The following is a 12,025-nucleotide window of genomic DNA, read 5'->3' as shown; positions in this document are numbered from 1 at the left end:
GAAAAACGATACTTTCGTACGGTAGAGACGTGATATTCTACAGCTCGCTCGATACTTATCGACAGTTGATGCAGCGATCGTACTTACGACTTTGCTCGCGGAGGGCGTTGCGATCGAAGCATGATGGCGAGATCAGGTTAGGTGGTCGATCTTGTTTACATTTTACGGTGCTTAGCTCTGTATATTTATTACATGCACATGCATATCTGATATTTTTCAGCATTCATTATCGTCTTTAAAATTATCTCGCGCGAATAATATTATATTTATCTTGTCCATATCTATAAAAATTAAATATGGATTCGAAAAGGTTGGCACTGTCAAAAAGTATATTGGACATGAAGGTAAGTTGAGAAAGAAAAAATTCTAACAAAGTTGTACAAGATAGATTATTGTACGATAATACACGTGCTTGTTTGTGCAGTTCATGAAACGGACGAAGGACAAAGTGGAGAAACAACAGTTTCAAGAGGAAGGAGAGGAGTACTTTGGTAGCAGACTCACATCACGTATGAAAGAAGCATCGTAGGTATACTTTTCATTATTTTATTAAAGTATCAAAGTATCAAAATATTATATCTAAACTGATAATAATGCAAATAAAAAACAAGCCTCTGTGTGAATCTCTTAAGTTTACTTTTATGATAAAATTTGAATATATATATATATATATATATATATATATATATATATATATATATAATTTTATTCATTACATATCTTAATATTTGAATTATTTTACAAATATTTTTGTACTATACAATACATAAAATTATAAATAGAATTTTGTTTCAAATTTTGTTATAAATTATAAATGATTTAAAATAGACTTTAAATATTAAAATGTGTATTATTAAGGCCAAAATATTTTATTTTGCCACTGTCGTTACTAATTACTTATATTTTATTTTTAAGTGGGAAATTTTTTATGGAACCGAGCTATATTTTCTGCGAGGAACTTGTCAATGGTAGATTGAGTTTTCAAGGGATGAATCCGGCGATAGAGAAGCTAATGGAAGCAAGAGAAAATGCAAAACGAGCTGAAACAGAAACGAAGGAAGAAGTTGACGTATCGGATGAGCAAATGACTGTTCAATGGCAAAAAATGCGAACAAAGTTTAATATTATGCAGAGAAAGTCACAACACAAAACTAACAGAAAATTGAAACATAGCAAGACAGACTGCAATGACGAACCAATAGGGAAGAAACCAAAATTTTTGAAACCAGCAGAATGAATACCTGCAATCTGGTAAATAATTATATTAATTGTATAAATATTATAATAATTACATATATTAATAAATTGTTTTGTACAATGACAAGAGTAAAAGTTGATACATTAGCAGGTATAAATTTGACATCATAAACTATTTATGATATCACCTTGAAGTTTTATATAATATTGAAGTTGAGACACACTAGGATGCATAAATTTGATATCATAAATTAATTATATAATTTTGAATTTTTCTATAATAATTGAAGTGTATATCTTAACATACAAAAACTTTATATTTTTATAAGAATATTATATTATATAAAGATATAATTATATCAATATAAAAAACTTTATATTTTTATAAGAATATTATATTATATAAAAATATAATTATATCAATATAAAAAATTATTAATATTATATCATAATTAGTTAATGATGTCACTTTAAATTTTTATATAATGTTGTTATAAGAAAATCGCGTGAAATGTTATTTGTTTGTCACGTATGGAATATATGATTTATACACACATATATAGTTACATATATATTTATTTTTTTTTACTCAAACATCTTTTATACTGCTTTTAAGAACTTGTATATTTTTATCCACATGTAATTTTCTTTGTCATGAAATCTGACGCGGCGAGCAGTTCCCGAAATGTTTCCACACACACACCATCAGTGCAATCCTTTTGCTGTCCTTCTTGCCATAACGCATCAAAACTATCCTCTGGGAACTCGAAACCAACGTTTTCGAATATTTCTCGTATTTCATTCTTGTCGCGAGTCTATTTAAGAAATTAACAGAAATTTTTCTCGTGAGGAAAGATTTTTTGCTCTGATTGTAAATTTAATATTGTCTATATTTAATTAAAAGTAAAAATTTATATTGATATGACAGTATGCTATTAACTTGCTATTATGTGAGACAATCTACCTTAAAAAGATCTATATGTGTCAAGCCGTATCTCGTGAAGATATTGGGTGATATCAAGCCATGAACGGAAGTTTGATCGCCTAAATTCTCCTTGTCTGGATATATACCCGCGCATGGTAGTATTGTCTTTGAAAAATCCGATCTTTCATATGGAACTCCAGCTGCGCGAATTTCTATAATATATTTTCTAAAGTTTATATTCCAGATACTTATTTACCATAAGACACCTATTAATATATTCTTAAAATATGAAAATATTAAAGAGGGAACTTACTTGCGCTATCAATTACTTGAATAGTTCCTATGCTGTCACTGTATGTAGTAATATAATCTGAACTCGCCAACGATGCTTCTAAAATAATATTTGTATATCATTACCAATATAAATTAAAGAATTAGAATATGATTTTGAAATTATTTAAAATTTAATTATTTAGTTATTAATTTATTATACAAAAATTTCTCTTTTCTAATTTTTCTAATTGATCGATTTATAGGAAGTATAGAAATATTGAAGTTATCGTAATTTATTCACGTTTTGTCTTTGGAAAAACTGGCAAATTGCACCTCCAATTCAAGAGATTGAGCAATTCTCTGTAATTAATATTTCCGTCTTTGCGTAATAGCAACGTATCCATCAACGGAAAGAGAAATTCCTTGTTCGGAGATATATGATACCTCTCAAAGATCGAGAAAACTTTATTTTCAGGTAGAACTCCGTCATATTTCTGAATCATAATTTCATAATTTATATTTTATACGATTTCTAAAAATATAACTTCAATTTTTGTGTGTGATCGGTCAATTTGATTAATGATTAATACATGCACTTTAATTTGTGCAGAAATTTAAAGCTCAATTTGCTTAATTTATCATCGTGAGAAAGAATAGTTTATGTGTGAAATTATAATTAATATATAAAAGATAAAATAATAATAAAAGTAATAAAAAAAACAAATATATAAAAATATTATGAGCATATAAATAAATTGACATATGTCGATACTTGATCCAGACAAGAAAGTTCATCCTCTATATCCCTGAACGGTATTTCTGGAACGCTTTTCTTGAGATTTTGACGAAAACTCCTTAAATCATGTACACATTGCCACCAGAAAAGAGTTTGCTCGTTTAAATCTGAATCGCGTAAAGCGTCTGAAGCATCAAACTTATCTTTCACTCTTTTCTTATCGTACGTAACATCTGCATAAAGACGTGATGTTTTCGTGTCCCTCAAATTACAAATTCGTTATTCTTCTCGAGACAATTTGTCATTTTTATCAATAACTAAGTTCTTATTTGTTTATTACGAAAAAGTTAACCGTTCATTATCTCTATCATTATTAAAATCTAACCGCATCATTTTATAGATAGACAGAAAGATATAAATTCATATGAAATAGCTAATTAAAAATATTCTCTGTTTTAAATTTATAAAGTTATAAATTTCAACAACATTTTTTTATTTATTCATTCACATAAGGGCATGAAAGGAATTTGTTATGTAAGAGATTGATAAGATTTTTTCAATGCATGTCATCATAAAGTATATATATGTAATGCGCGATTATTGTTTCAAGGAGATTACTTGATTCGTCCAACGATTGATCTAGTGCGTTTCGTGAAATCTGCTTGTTGACGATCGACTAAAGTAATTGGCTCGTGATTGATCCACGTGAGAATTCTTCTGATCCGTGATTCTAATTTTTTCGTGGGTTTACCAAATATATCAAATTTATCGAAAGGCTTTTTGTAACTGTGTATAAACAAGTTTTATATAAAGACGATTCGAATTCCGAATTTACTTAAACAAATACAATTTTACAAATGCCATATATATTACTTACTCTCTTGTAATTTGTTCCGCTGGCTGGTAATGATTATGCGATTTTCGGTACCAAGAGCGTGCAATGTCTTCTTGCTCTTTGCTCACGCTTTCCTCAATTTCAAGTACTTGCTTCATCTTTCATAAAAAATGCAAATATTAATTAATTATAATCCTTATATTAGGAATCATGATAGAAAAAATGACGTTTCGAATTTTAGTGTCATTTTAATCATCTATGGTGGAAGGCATTAATTTCTCAAAAAAATTGAATTGTGCATTATTAAATTAATAAACTTATGTACTTTTCGGCAAATATAAAATTCAAAAATGTTCTTGCATCATAACTTCGATATGAAGTAATCCTTAATACTTGGCTGATATTTTTGATTTTCAATCTGCAAATTTTCAATTTGAATTTTTGGAAAAAGATTCCTCCATGACATAGTTTTAATTGCCTTGATATTTCATCGAAATTTCCAAGAAGCGTCTTATTATCTCCTTCGAGTCATTCCATACAAGGGGATTGTCCCTATGGTCGATACACCTTCCACTACATACAATACGCGATAACACGTAACGAAATATCAGTTTTGCAATGGAATGGCAGAAACGGAATACGGCCTAGCACGCCCCGACGATGTAACATTATACGCGAAGAATATATCGAATGAAGTTGTTCGGTTAGTTGTTTGTTTTTTATTTATTTCCACAGGTGTTAAGTACGAGTTAATTTCCCAAGATGGATTTGCAGCGTTTAAAGAGCGGCGTCTTATTGCATACTGCATTCAATTAATTACCGCATTAATTATTACCGTTGACATTACGCAATAATGTAAAATGGACATTTACCCGATTGGATAATTTCTGGTATTTAGTACTCCTTTCTGTTTGTATGTATACGTATATATGTGTATGTTTTTTTTCTATATTTTTAGACTCTATAAAATATCTGTTATCTATTCTGTCATTAGTAGATCTTACATTTCTATTTTGCAATTTTGTATTGACCATATCGTTTTATTTAATTTGTATATTCGCATTCGACAGAATTGCTGTCGGCAGAATTGAAGTAGAAATCTGTAGAAGTAGAGATCTGATAACGGACAGCTGGCAGATTGGTGCGGCCAATTTAAAAATTTAAATACCATTATCATATTTATAAATACTCAGGTATTATTCGTAACATATAATAATCTTATTATTATATATAGATATATTACCGTACAAAAAATCGTACAAATATGACATTTATATTAACAGCTGCGCCTTTATCCGTGAGAGTAATCGCGCTTGTTGCACTACTTTTCCGAGATTTAATGTATTCTTACAGCTGTCATATTGATCATGATGCAATAATATAAGTTGTTTCGTCTTGTTTCTCAGATGAAATACCGGACCGTTAATTGCAGTAGCACGTGGCTCGCCTTGAACGGCTCTTCCCTTTAAAAACGCAGGATGGCTGGTGATCGAAAATCATGACCCGATGACCGCATCAATAAAATAAAAAAAAAAATCTTCCCGATAAAATTCGGATCGTAAACTTTTCATGTACACCATTACACCGGACAAAGTTGATTTCGATATACGAAAGAGATATCACTCATACTGTTCAATAACATTTTTGGTCTCACGATTTGGTTACGATGAAACGAATGTAACGATCCAATGCGAAACCCAATCGATATGCCAGTAAGAAAAAAGGAATCTAAAGTATTATTCCGAAGAGCTACATAAATCGTAATTCAAAAACAAACGATATATCTCAATAATAAAGAAAGAAATTTATGTGATTTTTTATAAAAGAAAGACCGCGGTTAAAAAAAAACCGGTTTCTGAAATCAGATATATTGATGCACATAATTTCAAATCATCGCGCCGGATTATCGAGAAATAGAGAATTAACGGCTCTGGTCGAGTCTTTCTAAAAATCTTATTTTTATGTCTATTATTTACTAATTTATTAATTTTGATGTAAAAATTTCTCAACGATGAAACGAGGTGTACATGAGAAAGGAAGAGTTATATAAGGCTCTGTTACCAGACTATTCATTTTACTTATTGTTAAAAATAAGCCCATCCGTTTGTACTTCTTCCTACTTGATCCGCTCGTACAATGTATGATTAAATCCTGATTGCGTTTAATGCGATCACGTCGTAACGAACGGGTAACAACTATAAGTCGGCTGCGGCGACTTGTTTCCTCAAAAGGCGCGGCGTGCACCAATTCGCTACCGCGAATAAAAGTACTGCGAGGCGATGCAGCTGGATTAACAACGAGAGTGCGGATGCGCTCGTTGCTCCGCACTCGCGACGTATTATTTACAGAGAAAAGAGCGCGCGCGTTGCCCGGATTACGGACAATTTGCGCGATACCTGGATGATTGGAATCGCGTCCGGGGAGGATGACTCCGGAATCTCGATACGAATCTCGGAGGCACACAATGCGGCGACTTTCCTTCCTGGAAAGGTTGAACGCTCCCCTTGCGCCTGTCCGGTATTCCATAATTGTCCTGAAAAAGCAATTAAAGCTCACGATCCATTGATTGGAGAATAATTATTGCCACGGCGATGAGAGATTAATTCGTATATCTCTTGCGAAGAGATACAGAGAAAAGGAGGAGAGATTGTATGCTGCTTCCTTGCTTGTTGATAATAACGAGGCGAAAATTTTTTTTAATACTCATTTTTATACTCATTTTTTTATATTCATATTTTTTATTAAATATCACTAAATGTCATATATCAATGTTCATATATCACTAAATGTGATATATGAAATAAAAAATATATTCAATTTTATTAATGATATCGTGAACAAATTAATTAATTTCCGTGCAATATTATGTGATGAACCTAAATAAAATAAATAGATTTTATAGAATCAAAGACAGAATAATAAATACGTTTTGATAGGATAATGCGTTTGTGTGTAAAAATAATGCGTATAAGATTCAAAGATTGCGCGACTATCGATCCTCGATAATTTAGAACGTGCGCTAGTCTACCTGGTGTGTTCATTCTACTTTTTTTTACATTAGCGGGGAACATGCGTCGTCGAGAGTTTTATGAAGAGAGGACGCGGTAGGTAGACGTGGTCTTGTTGTTCGTCTTGTACGTGCTAAATATTTGAGTCAGCTTGTCGTCGGCATTAAACGACGAGCAAACATTGTCGATACAGCGCGGAAGAAAACGCCGCTCATTTATCAAGTGCAAACAAGGCACCGTTCTGTCTACCTTCTTCACATCATCCCTTAGAATAAGTTATTCAATGTGTACGGATAAGTTATATGTTCAAATATCTCGTGGATAAAAATCTCTTTTAATACACGATCGCGATGACACAAAAAGATTAACGGAAAATAATAAATAGTAATTAAAAAGAAAATAGTAATTAAATATTTCTATTATCTATTGATGGAAATATATTTTTTCATCTTTTTTAATATCACTTTCAATATAAAATATACATCAATATAAATCATCAAAATCGACAGTTCGATTTTTCGATATTATTTGTATACAAGAGCTTGGCATAGAATAAAATTGATTTGTACAACAAAATCTATATATATTTTATACATCTCTCCGTTTGTGAGAGAATCTGTGAAAGATATGCGAGAGAATCCACAAAATATTTTACTTGACAAAAACTTTCTCAGTAAAGGATAGAGATAAATCTCTTTCTCGTGATATATTTTTGCATAAGATATAGATCTTTCAAGGAAATGGAGAGAAGAGAGAACCGTGTTGCTCGAAGAAATCGTATCCGTAAAATGCGCGCAAGAAAGAAAAGTCCGAGATCTCGGTCGACACTCGATATCATGCCCAGCTGTGCGCAGCAGCGGATTTTTAAGTTACAGCCTCGTGTAAAGAGAGAAGCGCTAAACGGCAACGAGCGCTTGAAATTCACGCTCGCTGCGTCGTCGTATTGCATTTAAAGCAGCAATTCCCAAACTGTGTAAGAGTGATAGTAATAATAAACTACGAAAGAGATAAGATTGCGAGAAAAGATAAGAACGACGTACCGTGCTTTGCATCAAACGCGTATGTATATTTCTAATTCTGAAATAGATCAAATATTCAAACGTAGATAGTTGATATTTCTCCTAGCAAAACTTACACTTCCATGTCGAGAAAATATATATCATTAAAGAGAGAGCCATTATTTTTCTCGCTTCTTGCATTAATAAGCTTCAAGGTGTACTCTCTACAAACTCATGTTTCAATTCCAGAATCCAGAATTAAATTTGCAATTGTATGATCTTAATATTTCATGAAATAACTATATTTAAATATAATAAACTTTGAAATATGAAAGAAAACAGAGCAGAGAAAAAAACGTAAAAAAATATTTTTTATCGCCTGCCATATAAACCGCTACGCAAGCACGGTCAAACTGCATCCTAATCCGAGAAGGAGAAAAAAAGGTGCTTCTTTTGGGAACCCCTGACAGCTGATAGTACATGACGTGATACGAAACAGTGTCAGCGAGCGGGGTCATGATGTGGGTAAAACGGTAACTGAGCGCGAAACAATATTTGTCCGATAACCAGTCTGGAAAACGTTCTCTCCACGTGCTAATGGATTTAGCGGTGACAGGACGCAAAACCACGTGTGTGCCCGGCTCCGGCGAACGAGCGTGCTCCACGCGCAGCGTACACGCGCGTTATTGCACGAATGTTTGCCGTTCCGTGTCGCGTCGTCCCCGTCGTGTTTCACCGCGACAACGATCGATGGGATTTTTATTCATATATGAACAAACAAACCCGTCCGTCCCGGGTTACCCATCTTCCGCGGCGAGCAAGCTCGAGCCATTCCAATTCGGGTCGAATTCTAACGCGCGCGGGAGACCCCGTTGTTTCATCCGTCGTAGATTTATTGCGGAACGCGTCATTTCCCGAGAGTTTCTCAGCAGGTGTAATTACGGTACAGCAAGCACTGCTACACGCGTGCGCCCCTTTCGACTGAAACATTCATTCTGGGAGAGAACATATTGCACAGAGAGATTAAAAGAAGTTAATAAAGATTTAAGTTTGAAATTTTTAATTCAAGAAAAAAAAGAGAAACATTTTTATATAAAAATATATAATTTGTAAAGATAGTTTTTAAGAATAAAATGTGAAAAGATAAAAATATATATATAGGATTATATTATATATCTCAACATTCAATATATATTTATAGATTGATTATTTATAGATATTAGATTGATTGTATTGATTTTTTTGGGGGGATGGAGAGGGGAGAGGATTAAAACTGCTCGTAAGTACATACTTTTTCAATACAGAGAGAAATCAGGGACAGGAAAACCGTGTTAGATAGGTAGAAGAATTTTTCAATTACCTTCTCGAAATGTTAACTCTATTATTGCAGTAAAGTAGGCCGACACGAAGTCGCGATTGATCTCTGCTACAAAGTCTTTGATCATTGTTCATTTCATTGTGGACAGTTTCCTTTCGCCCAATCGATCGAAGAGCCGTTCGCATTATTATCGCGACCCTGATAAAACGCACCGCGACATGAACGGTAACGCGTCTTCATATTGCTTTCACTTACAATTATTAGTACTTTTTGTGATATCAGATGCTCAGGTTTATACAACTTTGCGACGCTCGATTTCTGGGCATTTTTAACGAACGAATTTTTGTTTTTTATCAAAATCATCATCTTTCTTCGTATAAGACGTTAAAGCATGAAAACATAAAGTTCTGTTTAAAGCTTTAATTTTTTTTATTTGTAATTTAATATTCTATTTTATCTATTTCTTAAAAAAAAATATTTGACAACTATTGCATGTAATTATTCAGATCGTGTGCCTTGATTTAATTCAAATCTAATAAGGATTTTAATACATTATAGATTTTCTAGATCGTACGTTAATAAACATTTTCGATATAATTCTTCTTCCGCAGAGTTCTTTCATGTTCACATTTTTTTAAAAAGAAAAACGACATCATTAGTTTGACATCTCGATATCTTCAAGATATTCGATATCCTCAAGACATTCGATCTTTACGATTGTGCCGTTATAATACTACCGCTCTTGGAAGACGACTTCGAAATAGCGGCAACAACTTCAACTCTGCCTTCCATCATCACCATCCATCATATGTGTGCGCAAGCTGGATTCATCAATTTGACGGAGAGAGATCAATTTTCCTTCACGTATCTTAAAATACGGCCGGAAGTAGCGTCGCGTTCTCACGTGTCTATAATAAACGTGACTAGACTGACATAAACGCACGAAATGTTTTAATGAAACCTTTGTATTACATTTATCAGATCAACAGCTTAGATAACGTCAGAATTTTTGAACAAGACCGGTTGTTGAATGAGTTATCTTGAATATAGCACGGCATTATCTTCGATCTGAGGAATTTGAATGAAGAGTGAAGAGGTTTTTTCACCCTTTTATTAGAATAAATTCGGAATTCATTAATCAGATAAGCGGCAGCCTCCGATGATACGCATTTCAAGCAACGAGAAATGTGTAATTGTCAGTAAAAAAATGTCACAGCTATAAAGAGGAAGATAATTCGGCATTTATGGTATGTAGAATATGTATACATATATCTCGTACAATCAGTACGCGATTATATCTGGGGCTGTAATTATCGCTGTAATTTTAGAACCAAGGAAACCGAGCTAATAATATCCGATGATATGTCATTTCTATCTTAGACACTGTTTATTAATTCGATATCGCGTCGATTTACATTCTCTTTAGCAGATAAGGCTACAGATATATATGTGCAACTCTCGCAATGTTTTACAGAATTTTAGCAGCGACAAATCATCGCGTTATATTAGAAAATTTTCGCAGATAGTAACGTACGAGAAAATTAAGATAAAATTGCGCTTGTTCAATATTTAATTCCTTAAGTAATTATTAATTTTATTTTCTATATTAGATTGTTTAAAATTTTGTTAAATCTTGAAATTCTGCATAATAAATAATTAACCGTAGAATAAATTTAAAAAGAAAAAATAAATTTGATATAAAAGTAAAATAATAAATTTATAGATTTTTGGGACACGATCTGACATATTTTGTAAATTATCTGATTATTTTATAAATTATCTGATTTTTGATAGATTTTCTTTTTTTTCGAATAACTCAATGTGTATAAAAATAGAAAAAGAGGAGAGGGGAATTGGTTACTAATTCGATTAGGATATAAATAACTCATTTGGATATAAATAAATCGATAATAAATCAGTAGTTTAGATTTAAATTTATTGGGCAGTTCGTTGCATTAATGACAGATTAATTATATATGATCATATTCTCAGAAACACACACACATTACGAAACACACAGAACGTGATTATTATATTGAGACAGGTAAATAAAAGGTGTATAATGTCTAGTTTTCAGTTTCGTTATACGAATTATAAGAAATATTGCTGTTTATAAATGTGTGTGTGATTCGGCTCACGTGACTCTTATAAAATTTTTTTTTTGTAGCAAAAGCCATAATTAAAGTTATAAAAATTTGCAGAAATGCGATTTATGTCAGATATTAAAATGAAATTTCATACTGGAATAAATACCTAAGATTTTTTCATTCACACGAATCAGTTTCATAATTGCGAACTTTTCACTTTCGTGAATGTCTAATCGTACATCTAGATTTCTTGGTCCTTAAATCTTACTTTCGCCCAAGGGGATCTTTTTTGTATTCATATATTAGTTACATAAATATTTAGGTTCTTGTATATATTTCCGTTTTTTATAGGAATCCTCCCTCGTTTCTATTTTATCAAAAAATCTTTCACTTTAGAAAAAATCTTGGATTGTTAAATTTTTTAAAAGATTTTCGCGTGCTTTATATAAAGTCTAAAATGATGTATGAAAATGTCCACACTGTCAATATACCAATATCAATTATGTATGTATTAGTCAATATTATGATATGTATTAGTCAATTATATTCGATAAATGGGCTGTCGCTGTGTGATATCGCGCTCAACAAAAAATCACTATCTCGCAAGATCGCCGTTCGCTCTTTCGATGTTCTCTTATATGCCATACC

The 12,025-nt window shown here is 32.1% G+C and overlaps 2 protein-coding genes across 7 annotated transcripts in view; one reads left to right on the top strand and one right to left on the bottom strand.

Moving 5' to 3' along the window:
- The first annotated feature begins 6 nt into the window (after positions 1 to 6).
- On the top strand, positions 7 to 6,374 carry LOC126859111 (M-phase phosphoprotein 6). 5 transcript variants are annotated; one of them, XR_007688757.1, is made up of 6 exons: positions 142 to 344; positions 425 to 525; positions 916 to 1,251; positions 4,702 to 4,856; positions 5,037 to 5,159; positions 5,373 to 6,374. XR_007688757.1 is itself a non-coding variant. In XM_050610078.1 (4 exons), the coding sequence occupies exons 2-4, from the start codon at positions 297 to 299 to the stop codon at positions 1,235 to 1,237; spliced, it is 471 nt and encodes a 156-aa protein (XP_050466035.1). In that variant the 5' UTR covers positions 7 to 136; positions 221 to 296; the 3' UTR covers positions 1,238 to 1,481. The 5 variants fall into 5 exon arrangements, 3 of the variants coding, with proteins under 3 accessions (XP_050466035.1, XP_050466034.1, XP_050466033.1); XR_007688758.1 differs by lacking the exon at positions 5,037 to 5,159; XM_050610078.1 differs by lacking the exons at positions 4,702 to 4,856; positions 5,037 to 5,159; positions 5,373 to 6,374 and adding an exon at positions 7 to 136 and having other exon boundaries at positions 221 to 344; positions 916 to 1,481.
- Positions 3,511 to 12,025, bottom strand: part of LOC126859114 (uncharacterized) — a 72,880-nt gene continuing 64,365 nt past the window's right edge. For both annotated transcript variants that reach the window (XM_050610085.1, XM_050610086.1), the window contains exons 2-4: positions 6,363 to 6,499; positions 4,009 to 4,124; positions 3,511 to 3,917 (exon numbers count right to left, since the gene is read on the bottom strand). In XM_050610085.1, the coding sequence (XP_050466042.1) occupies positions 3,746 to 3,917; positions 4,009 to 4,124; positions 6,363 to 6,499 (425 nt within the window). In that variant the 3' untranslated portion in view covers positions 3,511 to 3,745. The remainder of the gene's footprint in view (positions 3,918 to 4,008; positions 4,125 to 6,362; positions 6,500 to 12,025) is intronic.

The sequence above is a fragment of the Cataglyphis hispanica genome, chromosome 2 (genome assembly GCF_021464435.1).
Source record: "Cataglyphis hispanica isolate Lineage 1 chromosome 2, ULB_Chis1_1.0, whole genome shotgun sequence".
Taxonomy (NCBI): Eukaryota; Metazoa; Arthropoda; class Insecta; order Hymenoptera; family Formicidae; genus Cataglyphis; species Cataglyphis hispanica.
This window is presented reverse-complemented; position numbering and strand designations above follow the sequence as displayed.

Bases quoted from the DNA above. Each gene is read 5' to 3' on its own strand.
- LOC126859111 (XM_050610077.1), top strand. From the start codon at position 297: ATGGATTCGAAAAGGTTGGCACTGTCAAAAAGTATATTGGACATGAAG. The intron at 345-424 runs GTAAGTTGAGAA...TTGTTTGTGCAG, and splicing joins AAAGTATATTGGACATGAAG to TTCATGAAACGGACGAAGGA. The intron at 526-915 runs GTAGGTATACTT...TTTATTTTTAAG, and splicing joins TCACGTATGAAAGAAGCATC to TGGGAAATTTTTTATGGAAC.